General features: G+C 47.7%; 1 protein-coding gene and 1 long non-coding RNA gene across 2 annotated transcripts in view; both read left to right on the forward strand.

Moving 5' to 3' along the window:
• Positions 1–6: 6 nt before the first annotated feature.
• The window catches only part of LOC115191065 (threonylcarbamoyladenosine tRNA methylthiotransferase-like), a 45,524-nt gene continuing 27,031 nt past the window's right edge, over positions 7–18,499 (forward strand). Inside the window, exons 1-2 of the mRNA XM_029749065.1 lie at positions 7–14; positions 14,090–14,254. Of these exons, the coding sequence (XP_029604925.1) occupies positions 14,126–14,254 (129 nt within the window). The 5' untranslated portion in view covers positions 7–14; positions 14,090–14,125. The remainder of the gene's footprint in view (positions 15–14,089; positions 14,255–18,499) is intronic.
• LOC115191066 (uncharacterized) lies at positions 1,589–3,041 on the forward strand. Its single transcript, XR_003877518.1, has 3 exons — positions 1,589–1,636; positions 2,848–2,917; positions 3,006–3,041. It is a non-coding gene; the product is annotated as an uncharacterized LOC115191066 (long non-coding RNA).

The raw sequence follows: 18,499 nt of genomic DNA on the forward strand, positions 1-18,499 counted from the left end.
AATATTATGAGCAGGTAAGACAAGTGTTTCATTCAACTCCCCCTGCTACACCCCAGACAGGCATTTCACTACAGTTGAAGACCAGAAGAGATCACATTAGAAGGTTTATATAGATGTAGTTTATAGAAGCCTGCTTATACACGACATCACCATGGAAACAATAGGTTTAACTGTCTGTACTGTTATACACGACATCACAATGGAAACATTAGGTTTGACTGTCTGTACTGTTATACACGACATCACCATGGAAACATTAGGTTTGACTGTCTGTACTGTTATACACGACATCACCATGGAAACATTAGGTTTGACTGTCTGTACTCTTATACACGACATCACCATGGAAACATTTGGTTTGACTGTCTGAACTCTTATACACGACATCACCATGGAAACATTAGGTTTGACTGTCTGTACTCTTATACACGACATCTCCATGGAAACATTAGGTTTGACTGTCTGAACTCTTATACACGACATCACCATGGAAACATTAGGTTTGACTGTCTGTACTGTTATACACGACATCACCATGGAAACATTTGGTTTGACTGTCTGTACTGTTATACACGACATCACCATGGAAACATTAGGTTTAACTGTCTGTACTCTTATACACGACATCACCATGGAAACATTTGGTTTAACTGTCTACTCTTATACACGACATCACCATGGAAACATTTGGTTTGACTGTCTGTACTGTTATACACAACATCACCATGGAAACATTAGGTTTAACTGTCTGTACTCTTATACACGACATCACCATGGAAACATTTGGTTTCACTGTCTACTCTTATACACGACATCACCATGGAAACATTAGGTTTGACTGTCTGTACTCTTATACACGACATCACAATGGAACTTAGGTCTTGGCTGCTGTACTCTTATACACGACATCACCATGGAAACATTAGGTTTGACTGTCTGTACTCTTATACACGACATCACCATGGAAACATTAGGTTTGACTGTCTGTACTCTTATACACAACATCACCATGGAAACATTTGGTTTGACTGTCTGTACTCTTATACACGACATCACCATGGAAACATTAGGTTTGACTGTCTGTACTCTTATACACGACATCACCATGGAAACATTAGGTTTGACTGTCTGTACTCTTATACACGACATCACCATGGAAACATTAGGTTTGACTGTCTGTACTCTTATACACGACATCACCTGGAAAATTAGGTTTGGCTGTCTGTTACTCTTATACACGACATCACCATGGAAACATTAGGTTTGACTGTCTGTACTGTTATACACGACATCACCATGGAAACATTAGGTTTGACTGTCTGTACTCTTATACACAACATCACCATGGAAACATTAGGTTTGACTGTCTGTACTCTTATACACGACATCACCATGGAAACATTAGGTTTGACTGTCTGTACTCTTTATGCTCTTATCACAGAGAAATTACCAACCGGAATAACACATGTTGGCTTTTATACAGGTGGCTACCACAGGTTAGCTTAGCTTGTAATGCAGGTGGCTACCACAGGTTAGCTTAGCTTGTAATGCAGGTGGTTACCACAGGTTAGCTTAGCTTGTAATGTAGGTGGTTACCCCAGGTTAGCTTAGCTTGTAATGCAGGTGGTTACCCCAGGTTAGCTTAGCTTGTAATGCAGGTGGTTACCCCAGGTTAGCTTAGCTTGTAATGTAGGTGGTTACCACAGGTTAGCTTAGCTTGTAATGCAGGTGGTTACCCCAGGTTAGCTTAGCTTGTAATGCAGGTGGTTACCCCAGGTTAGCTTAGCTTTGTAATGTAGGTGGTTACCCCAGGTTAGCTTAGCTTGTAATGCAGGTGGTACCCCAGGTTAGCTTAGCTTGTAATGCAGGTGGTTACCCCAGGTTAGCTTAGCTTGTAATGCCAGGTGGTTACCCCAGGTTAGCTTAGCTTGTAATGCAGGTGGTTACCCCAGGTTAGCTTAGCTTGTAATGTAGGTGGTTACCCCAGGTTAGCTTAGCTTGTAATGCAGGTGGTTACCCCAGGTTAGCTTAGCTTGTAATGCAGGTGGTTACCCCAGGTTAGCTTAGCTTGTAATGTAGGTGGTTACCCCAGGTTAGCTTAGCTTGTAATGCAGGTGGTTACCCCCAGGTTAGCTTAGCTTGTAATGCAGGTGGTTACCCCAGGTTAGCTTAGCTTGTAATGCAGGTGGTTACCCCAGGTTAGCTTAGCTTGTAATGCAGGTGGTTACCCCAGGTTAGCTTAGCTTGTAATGTAGGTGGTTACCCCAGGTTAGCTTAGCTTGTAATGCAGGTGGTTACCCCAGGTTAGCTTAGCTTGTAATGCAGGTGGTTACCACAGGTTAGCTTAGCTTGTAATGTAGGTGGCTACCACAGGTTAGCTTAGCTTGTAATGCAGGTGGTTACCCCAGGTTAGCTTAGCTTGTAATGCAGGTGGTTACCACAGGTTAGCTTAGCTTGTAATGTAGGTGGCTACCACAGGTTAGCTTAGCTTGTAATGTAGGTGGTTACCCCAGGTTAGCTTAGCTTGTAATGCAGGTGGTTACCCCAGGTTAGCTTAGCTTGTAATGTAGGTGGTTACCACAGGTTAGCTTAGCTTGTAATGTAGGTGGTTACCACAGGTTAGCTTAGCTTGTAATGCAGGTGGCTACCACAGGTTAGCTTAGCTTGTAATGCAGGTGGTTACCACAGGTTAGCTTAGCTTATAATGCAGGTGGTTACCCCAGGTTAGCTTAGCTTGTAATGCAGGTGGTTACCACAGGTTAGATTAGTCTGTGTGGGGTTAGATTGTAATGCAGGTAGTAGGTTAGTCTGTGTGCGGTTAGCTTGTAATGCAGATGGTTACCTCAGGTTAGCTTAGCTTGTAATGCAGGTGGTTACCCCAGGTTAGCTTAGCTTGTAATGCAGGTGGTTACCCCAGGTTAGCTTAGTCTGTGTGGGGTTAGATTGTAATGCAGGTAGTAGGTAGCTGTGTGTGGGTTAGCTTGTAATGCAGATGGTTACCTCAGGTTAGCTTAGCTTGTAATGCAGGTGGTTACCCCAGGTTAGCTTAGCTTGTAATGCAGGTGGTTACCCCAGGTTAGCTTAGCTTGTAATGCAGGTGGTTACCACAGGTTAGATTAGTCTGTGTGGGGTTAGATTGTAATGCAGGTAGTAGGTTAGTCTGTGTGTGGTTAGCTTGTAATGCAGATGGTTACCTCAGGTTAGCTTAGCTTGTAATGCAGGTGGTTACCCCAGGTTAGCTTAGCTTGTAATGCAGGTGGTTACCCCAGGTTAGCTTAGCTTGTAATGCAGGTGGTTACCCCAGGTTAGCTTAGCTTGTAATGCAGGTGGTTACCCCAGGTTAGCTTAGCTTGTAATGTAGGTGGTTACACCAGGTTAGCTTAGCTTGTAATGCAGGTGGTTACCCCAGGGTTAGCTTAGCTTGTAATGCAGGTGGTTACCCCCAGGGTTAGCTTAGCTTGTAATGCAGGTGGTTACCCCAGGTTAGCTTAGCTTTTAATGGTAGGTGGTTACCCCAGGTTAGCTTAGCTTGTAATGCAGGTGGTTACCCCAGGTTAGCTTAGCTTGTAATGCAGGTGGTTACCCCAGGTTAGCTTAGCTGTTAATGTAGGTGGTTACACCAGGTTAGACTTAGCTTGTTAATGGCAGGTGGTTACCCAAGGTTAGCTTAGCTTGTAATGCAGGTGGTTACCCCAGGTTAGCTTAGCTTGTAATGCAGGTGGTTACCCCAGGTTAGCTTAGCTTGTAATGCAGGTGGTTACCCCAGGTTAGCTTAGCTTGTAATGTAGGTGGTTACACCAGGTTAGCTTAGCTTGTAATGCAGGTGGTTACCCCAGGTTAGCTTAGCTTGTAATGTAGGTGGTTACCCCAGGTTAGCATAGCTTGTAATGTAGGTGGTTACACCAGGTTAGCTTAGCTTGTAATCAATCACCCTCCAGTCCTCCGTTTTGGCAACTGATAATAAGACTAATCTCCTGCTTATAATGTGCAAACATTCAGTCCAGCCTTCATCCTTCCAGCCTATAGCCTCATTCCAGCTGAAAATCCCACAGGACACTGCTGCACATGGCTTCAAAGCTTCCCTCCCTCCCTCCCTGTAAAAAAAATAACTTTCAAACATCCCTTCAAATAAATCAATTTACTCCTGTGTTAACAATCATCAAAACCATGTTTGAAGTTGTGCATTTTAATAAGGGACGGGAAGAGAGCAGTGATACTTGTTCTCCCAGATGGTCTTGTCTCTGGGCTATAAATGTAGTTACAACTGTCATCTAGTTGCTGTAGCTCCAGGTAGAATGTTGCTAGTTTGATCTTAGTCAAAGGGTTTTCCAAACCCACCCACCCCTCCAAAGTGATTTTTTTTTTGGCATGCCCATCCTAAATCAGGGGCTGTCTAGAGGGCTGAGTACACAGTGACCGGTCTCTAGAAGTGCTGTTTTACTCTGCTTCTCTCCGAGGCAGCTGGAAACACATCTTTCTGTAACACACTGTGTGAATGGATGGATTCATATTCAACCATTACACCATAAAACCATGAGCCAACGCTTACAGCCCTATCCCTGACACCACATCACAGCATCCCGCTCTCTCTTTCTCTCTTTCTCTCTTTCTCTCTGTGTCTGTCTCTCTTTCTCTCTCTTTCTCTCTCTCTCTTTCTCTCTTTCTCTCTGTGTCTGTCTCTCTTTCTCTCTCTGCCTCTTTCTCTCTCTCTCTTTCTCTTTCTCTCTGTGTGTGTCTGTCTCTCTCTGTCTCTCTCTCTCTCTTTCTCTGTGTGTGTCTGTCTCTCTCTCTCTCTCTCTCTCTATCCCGCTCTCTCACTTTCTCTGTGTGTGTCTGTCTCTCTGTCTCTCTCTCTCTCTCTCTGTGTCTGTCTGTCTCTCTTTTTCTTTCTCTGTCTGTCTGTCTGTCTCTCTTTCTCTCTCTCTCTCTCTCTCTCTCTGTCTGTCTCTGTCTGTCTCTGTCTGTCTCGGTCTCTGTCTCGGTCTCTGGTTGTTTTCTGAGGCTGTTAAAAGGTACCACCACCACTCCTCCTGTCCTTGTATATTCTACAGACTGTGGCTCAGAGGAATATAAACTCACCGGACAGTGTATTAGGTACACCCATCTAGTACCGGGTTGGACTCCCCTTTGCCTCCAGAACAGCCTACATTCTTCGGGGAATCCCAACTCTGCTATCAGCATGACGCAACAAGAAGCGGGATTCGTCAGACCAGGAGATGTTTTTCCACTCCTCAGTTGTCCAGTGTTGGTGATGGCCTGCCCACTGGAGACACTTCTTGTTTTTAGCTGATAGGAGTGGAACCCAGTGTGGTAACTGCAATAGTCGCCCCTCCGTGACAAAATCCGACTAGTTGTGCGTTCCCGAGATGCCGTTCTGCACACCACTGTTGTTTGTGGCCCGCCTGTTAGCTTGCACGGTTCTTAGCCTTCTCCTTCCAGCTCTCTCATCAACGAGCTGTTTTACAGGACTGCAGCTGACTGGATGTTTTGTGTTTGTCTCTCCGTTCTCTGTAAACTCTAGACATTGTCGTGTGTGAAAAGCCCAGGAATGCGGGCAGTTCTGAGACACTGATCCGACTCGCCTGGCACCCACGATCATACCGCGCTCAAAGTCGCTTAGGTCACTGGTTCTGCCCATTCTAATGTTCAATCTAACAGTAACTGGATGCCTTGATGCCTGTCTGCCTGCTTTATATAGCACGCCACGGCCACTTGACTTGTAGGAGTGATCCATTTTTGCGAACGGGGTGGTGTACATATGTCTCAGAGCTAGTGAAGTCTGGAGCTGAGGTATTAGATGTGTCCCTTTGCTTGTGGCCTGTGCAGCAAAGTGATCTGTGCTTGTCTGACCCTGACCTGAACCCTAGCCACCTCTCCTCCCCTGGCGGGCATCATAAAGACAGCCTGCCTGCTACCCACCACAGAAGATCTGCCATTCCTGTCTTTCACTCTCCTCTCACTCTCCCGTCACTCTCCCATCACTCTCCCTTCACTCTCCCGTCACTCTCCCTTCACTCTCCCGTCACTCTCCTCTCACTCTCCTCTCACTCTCCCGTCACTCTCCCTTCACTCTCCCGTCACTCTCCCGTCACTCTCCTCTCACTCTCCCTTCACTCTCCTCTCACTCTCCCCTCACTCTCCCTCTCACTCTCCCTCACTCTCCCGTCACTCTCCCTTCACTCTCCCGTCACTCTCCCCTCACTCTCCTCTCACTCTCCCGTCACTCTCCTCTCACTCTCCCCTCACTCTCCCCTCACTCTCCCGTCACTCCCCTTCACTCTCCCTTCACTCTCCTCTCACTCTCCTCTCACTCTCCCCTCCCTCTCCCCTCACTCTCCCGTCACTCTCCTCTCACTCTCCCCTCACTCTCCCGTCACTCTCCCGTCACTCTCCCTTCACTCTCCCCTCACTCTCCCGTCACTCTCCTCTCACTCTCCCCTCACTCTCCCTTCACCCTCCCCTCACTCTCCCGTCACTCTCCTCTCACTCCCCCCTCACTCTCCCTTCACTCTCCCTCTCACTCTCCCTTCACTCTCCCCTTCACTCTCCTCTCACTCTCCCCTCACTCTCCTCTCACTCTCCCGTCACTCTCCTCTCACTCTCCTCTCACTCTCCCCTCACTCTCCCCTCACTCTCCCGTCACTCTCCCCTCACTCTCCCCTCACTCTCCCGTCACTCTCCCTTCACTCTCCCTTCACTCTCCCGTCACTCTCATCTCACTCTCCCCTCACTCTCCCTTCACCCTCCCCTCACTCTCCCGTCACTCTCCTCTCACTCCCCCCCTCACTCTCCCTTCACTCTCCCTCTCACTCTCCCATCACTCTCCCCTCACTCTCCCTCTCACTCTCCCATCACTCTCCCCTCACTCTCCCTCTCACTCTCCCATCACTCTCCCCTCACTCTCCCTCTCACTCTCCCCTCACTCTCCCGTCACTCTCCCTTCACTCTCCCGTCACTCTCCCTTCACTCTCCCTTCACTCTCCCGTCACTCTCCCGTCACTCTCCCCTCACTCTCCCCTCACTCTCCCTTCACTCTCCCTTCACTCTCCCCTCACTCTCCCTCTCATTCTCCCCTCACTCTCCCGTCACTCTCCCGTCACTCTCCCTTCACTCTCCCCTCACTCTCCCTTCACTCTCCCTTCACTCTCCTCTCACTCTCCCCTCACTCTCCCGTCACTCTCCCCTCACTCTCCCCTCACTCTCCCTTCACTCTCCTCTCACTCTCCCGTCACTCTCCCCTCACTCTCCCCTCACTCTCCAGTCACTCTCCAGTCACTCTCCAGTCACTCTCCCTTCACTCTCCCTCTCACTCTCCTTCACTCTCCTTTCACTGTTTTCACTACTACAGGCTAAATTGCAGGACTTAGAATAAGGATTGGATAGAGAGGGAGACAGACAGTCTCCTCTCCTTGGCTGGGTGACCCCTGCTGAATAGCCCTGTGAGTTGAGGATGGTATCCGGAATATTCTCATTATGTCTCTGTTAAGAGTCTCTGGGCATTGTGATGGATGAATCCTCTCTCCTGCTGCTCTCCTGCTATTCAGCTGCACAGGAGAGGGGGAGAGTGTTAGAGAGAGGGGAGGGGAGAGTAAAGGAGAGAGGGGTGGGAGGAAGAGAGGGGAGGGAGGGGAGAAAGAGGTGGGGGGATGAGGGAGGGAGGGAGGGAGGGAGGGAGGGGTGGTGTACAAAGAGCTGCAGGGAATTATAAAGCTGTCGGAAGTGTCTTGCCATACCTGTTTCTTTAATGGTAAAGGAGAGAGTGTAGAGAGAGAGAGAGAGAGAGGAGTGTGTGCCTCCGTGTGGGTGTGTGTGAGGGGGACATGTGCTGGGATCCCTAAAAGAAAGGAGACATGGCCAGCTACTCTGAACACTCAGCCCTCTGCAGATCAGGGGGGCCAGACACAGTGATCTAACGTTGATCGGTCTGTTACCAGACCCAACCGCCAGAGAGCCATCTCTCCTCTCTCTGCTGCTCATCTACCGTGTTATAGGCTACTGTTTCATCTTCCATAGCAGAGCACTGTTTTCCCCTGTTAGCCACTGTCTCTATCCCAATAAGACACTTTAGTCATCACCTTATGTTGACACAGAGTGTGTCTCTATGTGAGACTGTGTTCTGGTGTGTTTGAATAGACGGGATCCTCGTGTCAGGCCTTAACAAGCTTTTTCATCATTTAATCAACTAGTAAAGGGCTGACTTCGACCACCCAGTCCACACGCACCATCCCCTATATCCACTCCTATCATATAGACTCACCTGGTCACCAGCATTATCATATAGACTCACCTGGTCACCAGCCCTATCATATAGACTCACCTGGTCACCAGCATTATCATATAGACTCACCTGGTCATCAGCATTATCATATAGACTCACCTGGTCACCAGCCCTATCATATAGACTCACCTGGTCACCAGCATTATCATATAGACTCACCTGGTCACCAGCATTATCATGTAGACTCACCTGGTCACCAGCCCTATCATATAGACTCACCTGGTCACCAGCCCTATCATATAGACTCACCTGGTCACCAGCATTATCATATAGACTCACCTGGTCACCAGCATTATCATGTAGACTCACCTGGTCACCAGCCCTATCATATAGACTCACCTGGTCACCAGCCCTATCATATAGACTCACCTGGTCATCAGCATTATCATATAGACTCACCTGGTCACCAGCCCTATCATATAGACTCACCTGGTCACCAGCATTATCATATAGACTCACCTGGTCATCAGCATTATCATATAGACTCACCTGTTCACCAGCCCTATCATATAGACTCACCTGGTCACCAGCATTATCATATAGACTCACCTGGTCACCAGCCCTATCATATAGACTCACCTGGTCACCAGCATTATCATATAGACTCACCTGGTCACCAGCATTATCATATAGACTCACCTGGTCACCAGCCCTATCATATAGACTCACCTGGTCACCAGCATTATCATATAGACTCACCTGGTCACCAGCATTATCATATAGACTCACCTGGTCACCAGCCCTATCATATAGACTCACCTGGTCACCAGCACTATCATATAGACTCACCTGGTCACCAGCATTATCATATAGACTCACCTGGTCACCAGCCCTATCATATAGACTCACCTGGTCACCAGCCCTATCATATAGACTTACCTGGTCACCAGCCCTATCATATACACTCACCTGGTCACCAGCCCTATCATATAGACTCACCTGGTCTCATCTGGTAGAAGACTGATGCAGAAAAACACATAAGACATAAGGTGCATTGGGAAAGTATTCAGACCCCTTGACTTTTTCCACATTTTGTTAAGTTACAACCTTATTCTGAAATTGAATAGTTTTTAGCTACACAAATAATCTACACACAATACCCCATAATGACAAAGCAAAAATGTTTTATTTTTTAATTTGTGCAAATGTATTACAAATAAAAAACTGAAGTATCACATTTACATAAATATCCAGACCCTTTACTCAGTACTTTGTTGAAGCACCTTTGGCAGCGATTACAGCCTCAAGTCTTCTTGGGCTTGACGCTACAAGCTTGGCACACCTGTTTTTCAGGAGTTTCACTCATTCTTCTCTGCATATCCTCTCAAGCTCTGTCAGGTTTGATGGGGAGCGTCGCTGTACAGCTATTTTCAGGTCTCTCCAGAGATGTTAGATTGGGTTCAAGACCGGGCTCTGGCTGGGCCACTCAAGGACTTTCAGAGACTTGTCCCGAAGCCACTAATGCATTGTTTTGGCTGTGTGCTTAGCATGATGTATTGATGTATTGTATTTGCATGATGCTGCCACCACCATGCTTCACCGTAGGGATGGTGCCAGGTTTCCTCCAGACGTGAAGCTTGGCATTCAGGCCAAATATTTCAATCTTGGTTTCATCAGACCAGAGCATATTGTTTCTGACAGTCTGAGAGTCTTTAGGTGCCTTTTGGCAAACTCCAAGCAGGCTGTCATGTGCCTTTTACTGAGGAGTGGCTTCCGTCTGGCCACTCTACCATAAAGGCCTGATTGGTGGAGTGCTGCAGAGATCGTTGTCCTTCTGAAAGGTTATCCCATCTCCACAGAGGAACTCTGGAGCTCTGTCAGAGTGACCATCGGGTTCTTGGTCACCTCCCTGACCAAGGCCCTTTTCCCCCCGATTGCTCCGTTTGGCCGGGCGGCCAGCCAGCTCTAGGAAGAGTCTTGGTGGTTCCAAACTTCTTCCATTTAAGAATGATGGAGGCCACGGTGTTCTTGGGGACCTTCAATGCTGCAGATATGTTTTAGTACCCTTATCCAGATCTGTACCTCGACACAATCCTGTCTCGGAGCTCTACGGACAATTCCTTCGACCTCATGGCTTGGTTTTTGCTCTGACATGCACTGTCAACTGTGGGACCATGTATAGACAGGTATGCGCCTTTCCAAATGATGTCCAATCAATTGAATTTACCACAGGTGAACTCCAGTCAAGTTGTAGAAACATCTCAAGGATGATCAATGGAAACAGGATGCACCTGAGCTCAATTTCGAGTCTCATAGCGAAGGGTCTGAATATCTGTTCTCGCTTCGTCATTATGGGTATTGTGTGTAGATTGCTGAGGGTTTTTATTTTATTTTATCCATTTTAGAACAAGGCTGTAATGCAACAAAGTCAAGGGTTCTGAATACTTTCTGAGTACACTGTACATCCTTTACATAGCCCGTGTGGAAGGAAGGATCTTTTGTTGTCCAGACACCCTTTGAACAGGCATGAGAGCAGTACTACCTGGTAAGGATGTCTACAAGCTGGAGTTAACTACAACTCTGTCCACCGGAAACAGGTCCCAACAGTACCTCACACTAAATCATATAGATATGAGGATTCTGTCATGAGTGGCTCTACAATGTACATGGTATACAAATATTTCTAAATTGAAACTCGTAAAGACTTGTTGTAGTTGTCAAGCACCAACCGCCTGCTTTCTGTTGAGATGTGAAAGCTTGTCTCTCTCAGAACATGCCAACGTTTGACCTTGAGCGCTTTACATAATTGAATGAAAAAAACAATTGTCACACTTAAGAATTTTAATTCAGAGACACAGAAAGAATAAGACAATTAGGTGCAGCAGCGTTGAGGGGAAACACATTTATTTTCCAGTTAATTGAAAAAGTAATTGTCTGATCCAGAGATATTCTCTATAGTGTAGAGTGTTGATAGAACATAATAGGGTCTTTCAGACATCTCCTCACCAGGCCTTCTGCCTTTCATTTCCCCACCTCCTCCTCCCCCCATCAACATCTACCCCTTCCCCCCATCAACATCTACCCCTTCCCCCCATCAACAGCCACCCTTCCCCCATCAACATCTACCCCTTCCCCCATCAACAGCCCCCCCTTCCCCCATCAACAGCCACCCCTTCCCCCATCAACAGCCACCCTTCCCCCATCAACAGCCCCCCCTTCCCCCATCAACAGCCACCCCTTCCCCCATCAACAGCCACCCTTCCCCCATCAACAGCCACCCCTTCCCCCATCAACAGCCACCCCTTCCCCCATCAACAGCCACCCTTCCCCCATCAACAGCCACCCTTCCCCCATCAACAGCCACCCTTCCCTCATCAGGGGCGCTGTTGATGGTTGAAGGGGGAGGGGGGCTGTTGATGGTGGATGGGGCGCTGTTGATGGTGGATGGGGGGCTGTTGATGGTGGATGGGGCGCTGTTGATGGTGGATGCGGCGCTGTTGATGGGGGGAAGGGGGACTGTTGATGGTGGATGGGGGGCTGTTGATGGTGGATGGGGGGCTGTTGATGGTGGATGGGGCGCTGTTGATGGGGGGAAGGGGGGCTGTTGATGGTTGAAGGGGGAGGGGGGTGTTGAAGGGGGAGGGGGTGTTGATGGGGGGAAGGGGGGCTGTTGATGGTTGAAGGGGGAGGGGGTTGTTGATGGTTGAAGGGGGAGGGGGGTGTTGAAGGGGGAGGGGGTGTTGAAGGGGGTTAAATGCCAGGCTAATACCAACACCACCAACCACAACATAATGAAAGCCATTACAACCCCAAACCCCTGTAGATTAATCTCCTCTGCACAGCAGCTTTAATCCAATCGTGTGGAGGTTGGATCCAACTTTTCTATAGGACCTATTGCATATATAAGTGTGTGATCTCAGGGAGCAGCGGAGGAATGTGTTTGAAGGAACGGGGGTTATATCTGTCTTGGGAATACTGGGAATGCCACAGCGTTCCGAGCTGGAACACTAAGCCCCGTTCCCATACTCCAGGGGCTGCTAGGAGCAAGCTGTGCACACTAATGTGTAGTTTAACAATATATCCCCTGCTGTACTGTACTCCCATTGACTGGGACTGGAGGACAACTCTAAACCTTTTACTGGCATGTACTGGCATTTTATTAATTTGACCTTTATTTAACTAGGCAAGTCAGTTAAAGAACAAATTCTTATTTTCAATGACGGCCTAGGAACAGTGCCTTGTTCAGGGGCAGAACGACTTTTACCTTGTCAGCTCGGGGATTCGATCTAGCAACCTTTTGGTTTAGTAGTCCAACTCTCTAAACACTAGGCTACCTGCCGCCCCTACACTCTAACCACTAGGCTACCTGCCGCCCCTACACTCTAACCACTAGGCTACCTGCCGCCCCTACACTCTAACCACTAGGCTACCTGCCGCCCCTACACTCTAACCACTAGGCTACCTGCCGTCCCTACACTCTAACCACTAGGCTACCTGCCGCCCCTACACTCTAACCACTAGGCTACCTGCCGCCCCTACACTCTAACCACTAGGCTACCTGCCGTCCCTACACTCTAACCACTAGGCTACCTGCCGTCCCTCCACTCTAACCACTAGGCTACTTGCCGTCCCTACACTCTAACCACTAGACTACCTGCCGTCCCTACACTCTAACCACTAGGCTACCTGCCGTCCCTACACTCTAAACACTAGTCTACCTGCCGTCCCTACACTCTAACCACTAGGCTACCTGCCGTCCCTACACTCTAACCACTAGGCTACCTGCCGTCCCTCCACTCTAACCACTAGTCTACCTGCCGCCCCTACACTCTAACCACTAGGTTACCTGTCGTCCCTACACTCTAACCACTAGTCTACCTGCCGTCCCTCCACTCTAACCACTAGGCTACCTGTCGCCCCTACACTCTAACCACTAGGCTACCTGCCGTCCCTCCACTCTAACCACTAGGCTACCTGCCGTCCCTCCACTCTAACCACTAGTCTACCTGTCGCCCCTACACTCTAACCACTAGTCTACCTGCCGTCCCTACACTCTAACCACTAGTCTACCTGTCGTCCCTACACTCTAACCACTAGTCTACCTGTCGCCCCTACAGTCTAACCACTAGTCTACCTGCCGTCCCTACACTCTAACCACTAGGCTACCTGCCGTCCCTACACTCTAACCACTAGGCTACCTGCCGTCCCTCCACTCTAACCACTAGTCTACCTGCCGCCCCTACACTCTAACCACTAGGTTACCTGTCGTCCCTACACTCTAACCACTAGTCTACCTGCCGTCCCTCCACTCTAACCACTAGGCTACCTGTCGCCCCTACACTCTAACCACTAGGCTACCTGCCGTCCCTCCACTCTAACCACTAGGCTACCTGCCGTCCCTCCACTCTAACCACTAGTCTACCTGTCGCCCCTACACTCTAACCACTAGTCTACCTGCCGTCCCTACACTCTAACCACTAGTCTACCTGTCGTCCCTACACTCTAACCACTAGTCTACCTGTCGCCCCTACAGTCTAACCACTAGTCTACCTGCCGTCCCTACACTCTAACCACTAGTCTACCTGCCGTCCCTCCACTCTAACCACTAGGTTACCTGCCGTCCCTACACTCTAACCACTAGGCTACCTGTCGCCCCATGTCTCCTTGGCATCCACCACCACCAGGTGGTCCACATGACTTTAAGAAACCTCCGGTACTGTCCAGGTGTACTGTTACAACACTGAGCGGGTGGTGATCCATCACCTATTTTTACACCATGCTTCTCTGGCAACAGTTTTTCCCATGTTCAAACCAATCAATGGATTTCACACATTGACCTCTAACCCCCATATTTCATATTTCCTGTGTCAGGTGCTTGTGCCCAAGAGGTCAGAGTTCAAGGGGAAGATGATTGAGGTGGAGATCTTCGAGGCAGGCAAACACTTCCTAAAGGGAAGACCGCTGGACGGATCTGAAGTGTTCACTCCCTCCATCGCCGAGCCGCTGCAGAAGGGAGAGGTGTCTGGGCTAACTCAGGTAACCTATTCAATACGACTGTGTTTGTGTCCCTCTGTCAACTACTGTTAGAGCTACAGGAATGTGGAATATCTACAGCAAACTTAGCAATGGAACAAACATACAGCAAAATGGTTCCGTTCCATATAGGAACTGTTGTTGTTGTTGTTGTTCTGCTTGAAATTAAAGAGTCTTTCAAACCAGTCAGCAGGGTTACGTCAGGGCAGACATCACACTCTGACTTGTTTCTCCAAGTTCCTCCAATATCTGTCTTTCTTCCAGGGAGCCAAAGTGCAAGGTGATTTGAAATGATTGGAAGCCATAACTACATGACTGGTATTACTATTAGTCCAGGCCTGGAAATGACATTTCATTCACTGCCTCAATCCGCCTGAACACTGTGTGAAGTCTTTCCTACTAATGCACTGTCACATCAATGGCCCTATTGAATTCAGCTAGAGGTTCAACTATTTTCTTTACAGGGGGAAGCTGGTAGGCCGAGCTATCTCAGGTCGTCAAAGAGCATGTCTTCCCATTGGCTTAGCAGGTTGAATGAAGGCAATACATGAATAAAATAATCACATGAACAGAAAAAGACATTATGAACAGGGGAGGAAGTCTACCATTCAGTCAGTGTGAAGGCAATAACTACCTGAATTAGTGTTGTCACGATACCAGTATGGCCATACTAGGAAGCAAAGGAAACGAAACAGGAAGCGGTCTAAATGTCTCGAGGAAAACCTTCTTAATGTTGGATTAAACGGCCTTCCTGATCTTGTCACCCAGAGTCACGTTTTGTTCATTTTGCAAGCTATAGCACACAGTATTTTACTAAAGTAGGTTTTAAAAGAGCATAGATTTGAGTCTGCTTCGCGTTTTCAGTTTTGCAGAGGAACATCTAGTATGGTAGTATGGTGACACTGGAATGGTGACAACACTAATCTGAATAGATAAGACTAGTCCACTCCGGAGTGTCTGGTAGAATGAAGGACTTGATTTAGGCTCTCTAGAGACGCTTAAATGAAGCTGCTAGTGAAACTCTCCTCTCCTCTCTCAGCCTCGTTGACTATTGGTCTAAAGTAGTCCGCTATATACAGTAGGGAATTGGGTGCCAGTCTGAACTCACAATGTGCCTGCTCCTAGGCCATCTGTTCCTCCCTACAATAGTTCTGAGATATAATTCCTGGACGGGACAGACAGGTCACTCCATATTTTAATCACGCTAATCACTGGTTTTGTAAATGGAACCTTAAGTACTATCTATCTGCCTGACAGGTTCCTTCACTAGATGATGCCTTAAGTACTATCTATCTGCCTGACAGGTCCTTCACTAGATGATGCCTTAAGTACTATCTATCTGCCTGACAGGTCCTTCACTAGATGATGCCTTAAGTACTATCTATCTGCCTGACAGGTTCTTCACTAGATGATACCTTAAGTACTATCTATCTGCCTGACAGGTTCTTCACTAGATTATGCCTTAAGTACTATCTATCTGCCTGACAGGTCCTTCACTAGATGATGCCTTAAGTACTATCTATCTGCCTGACAGGTCCTTCACTAGATGATGCCTTAAGTACTATCTATCTGCCTGACAGGTTCTTTCACTAGATGATGCCTTAATATCTGCCTGACAGGTCCTTCACTAGATGATACCTTAAGTACTATCTATCTGCCTGACAGGTCCTTCACTAGATGATACCTTAAGTACTATCTATCTGCCTGACAGGTTCTTCACTAGATGATGCCTTAAGTACTATCAGCCTGACAGGTTCTTCACTAGATGATGCCTTAAGTACTATCTATCTGCCTGACAGGTTCTTCACTAGATGATACCTTAAGTACTATCTATCTGCCTGACAGGTTCTTTCACTAGATGATGCCTTAAGTACTATCTATCTGTCTGACAGGTCCTTCACTAGATGATGCCTTAAGTACTATCTATCTGCCTGACAGGTCTTTCACTAGATGATACCTTAAGTACTATCTATCTGCCTGACAGGTCCTTCACTAGATGATGCCTTAAGTACTATCTATCTGCCTGACAGGTTCTTTCACTAGATGATGCCTTAAGTACTATCTATCTGCCTGACAGGTTCTTCACTAGATGATGCCTTAAGTACTATCTATCTGCCTGACAGGTTCTTTCACTAGATGATGCCTTAAGTACTATCTATCTGCCCGACAGGTCCTTCACTAGATGATACCTTAAGTACTATCTATCTGCCTGACAGGTTCTTTCACTAGATGATGCCTTAAGTACTATCTATCTGCCTGACAGGTTCTTTCACTAGATGATGCCTTAAGTACTATCTATCTGCCTGACAGGTTCTTTCACTAGATGATGCCTTAAGTACTATCTATCTGCCTGACAGGTTCTTCACTAGATGATGCCTTAAGTACTATCTATCTGCCTGACAGGTTCTTCACTAGATGATACCTTAAGTACTATCTATCTGCCTGACAGGTTCTTCACTAGATGATGCCTTAAGTACTATCAGCCTTACAGGTTCTTCACTAGATGATGCCTTAAGTACTATCTATCTGCCTGACAGGTTCTTCACTAGATGATGCCTTAAGTACTATCTATCTGCCTGACAGGTTCTTCACTAGATGATGCCTTAAGTACTATCTATCAGCCTGACAGGTTCTTCACTAGATGATGCCTTAAGTACTATCAGCCTGACAGGTCCTTCACTAGATGATGCCTTAAGTACTATCTATCTGCCTGACAGGTTCTTCACTAGATGATGCCTTAAGTACTATCTATCTGCCTGACAGGTTCTTTCACTAGATGATACCTTAAGTACTATCTATCTGCCTGACAGGTTCTTCACTAGATGATGCCTTAAGTACTATCTATCTGCCTGACAGGTGCAGGCTAAGATGTGGTCAGATCAGAACCAGGGCTACCGGTACCGGTACAGAGTCAATGTGGAGGCTATATACAGGAGGTACCGGTACAGAGTCAATGTGGAGGCTATATACAGGGGGGTACCGGTACAGAGTCAATGTGGAGGCTATATACAGGGGGGTACCGGTACAGAGTCAATGTGGAGGCTATATACAGGGGGTACCGGTACAGAGTCAATGTGGAGGCTATATACAGGGGGTACCGGTACAGAGTCAATGTGGAGGCTATATACAAGGGGGAACCGGTACAGAGTCAATGTGGAGGCTATATACAGGGGGTACTGGTACAGAGTCAATGTGGAGGCTATATACAAGGGGTACTGGTACAGAGTCAATGTGGAGGCTACATACAGGGGGTACCGGTACAGAGTCAATGTGGAGGCTATATACAAGGGGGTACCAGTACAGAGTCAATGTGGAGGCTATATGCAGGGGGTACCGGTACAGAGTCAATGTGGAGGCTATATACAGGGGGTACCGGTACAGAGTCAATGTGGAGGCTATATACAGGGGGTACTGGTACAGAGTCAATGTGGAGGCTATATACAGTTGGTACCGGTACAGAGTCAATGTGGAGGCTATATACAAGGGGGTACCAGTACAGAGTCAATGTGGAGGCTATATACAGGGGATACCGGTACAGAGTCAATGTGGAGGCTATATACAAGGGGTACCGGTACAGAGTCAATGTGGAGGCTATGTACAGGGGGTACCAGTACAGAGTCAATGTGGAGGCTATATACAAGGGGTACCGGTACAGAGTCAATGTGGAGGCTATATACAGGGGGGGTACCGGTACAGAGTCAATGTGGAGGCTATATACAGGGGGTACCGGTACAGAGTCAATGTGGAGGCTATATACAGGGGGGTACCGGTACAGAGTCAATGTAGAGGCTATATACAAGGGGTACCGGTACAGAGTCAATGTGGAGGCTATATACAGGGGGGTACCAGTACAGAGTCAATGTGGAGGCTATATACAGGGGGTACCGGTACAGAGTCAATGTGGAGGCTATATACAAGGGGGTACCAGTACAGAGTCAATGTGGAGGCTATATACAGGGGGTACCGGTACAGAGTCAATGTGGAGGCTATATACAAGGGGTACCGGTACAGAGTCAATGTGGAGGCTATATACAGGGGGTACCGGTACAGAGTCAATGTGGAGGCTATATACAGGGGGTACCGGTACAGAGTCAATGTAGAGGCTATATACAAGGGGTACCGGTACAGAGTCAATGTGGAGGCTATATACAGGGGGGTACCAGTACAGAGTCAATGTGGAGGCTATATACAGGGGGTACCGGTACAGAGTCAATGTGGAGGCTATATACAAGGGGGTACCAGTACAGA

Source organism: Salmo trutta, unplaced genomic scaffold, assembly GCF_901001165.1.
Source record: "Salmo trutta unplaced genomic scaffold, fSalTru1.1, whole genome shotgun sequence".
NCBI classification, from domain to species: domain Eukaryota; kingdom Metazoa; phylum Chordata; class Actinopteri; order Salmoniformes; family Salmonidae; genus Salmo; species Salmo trutta.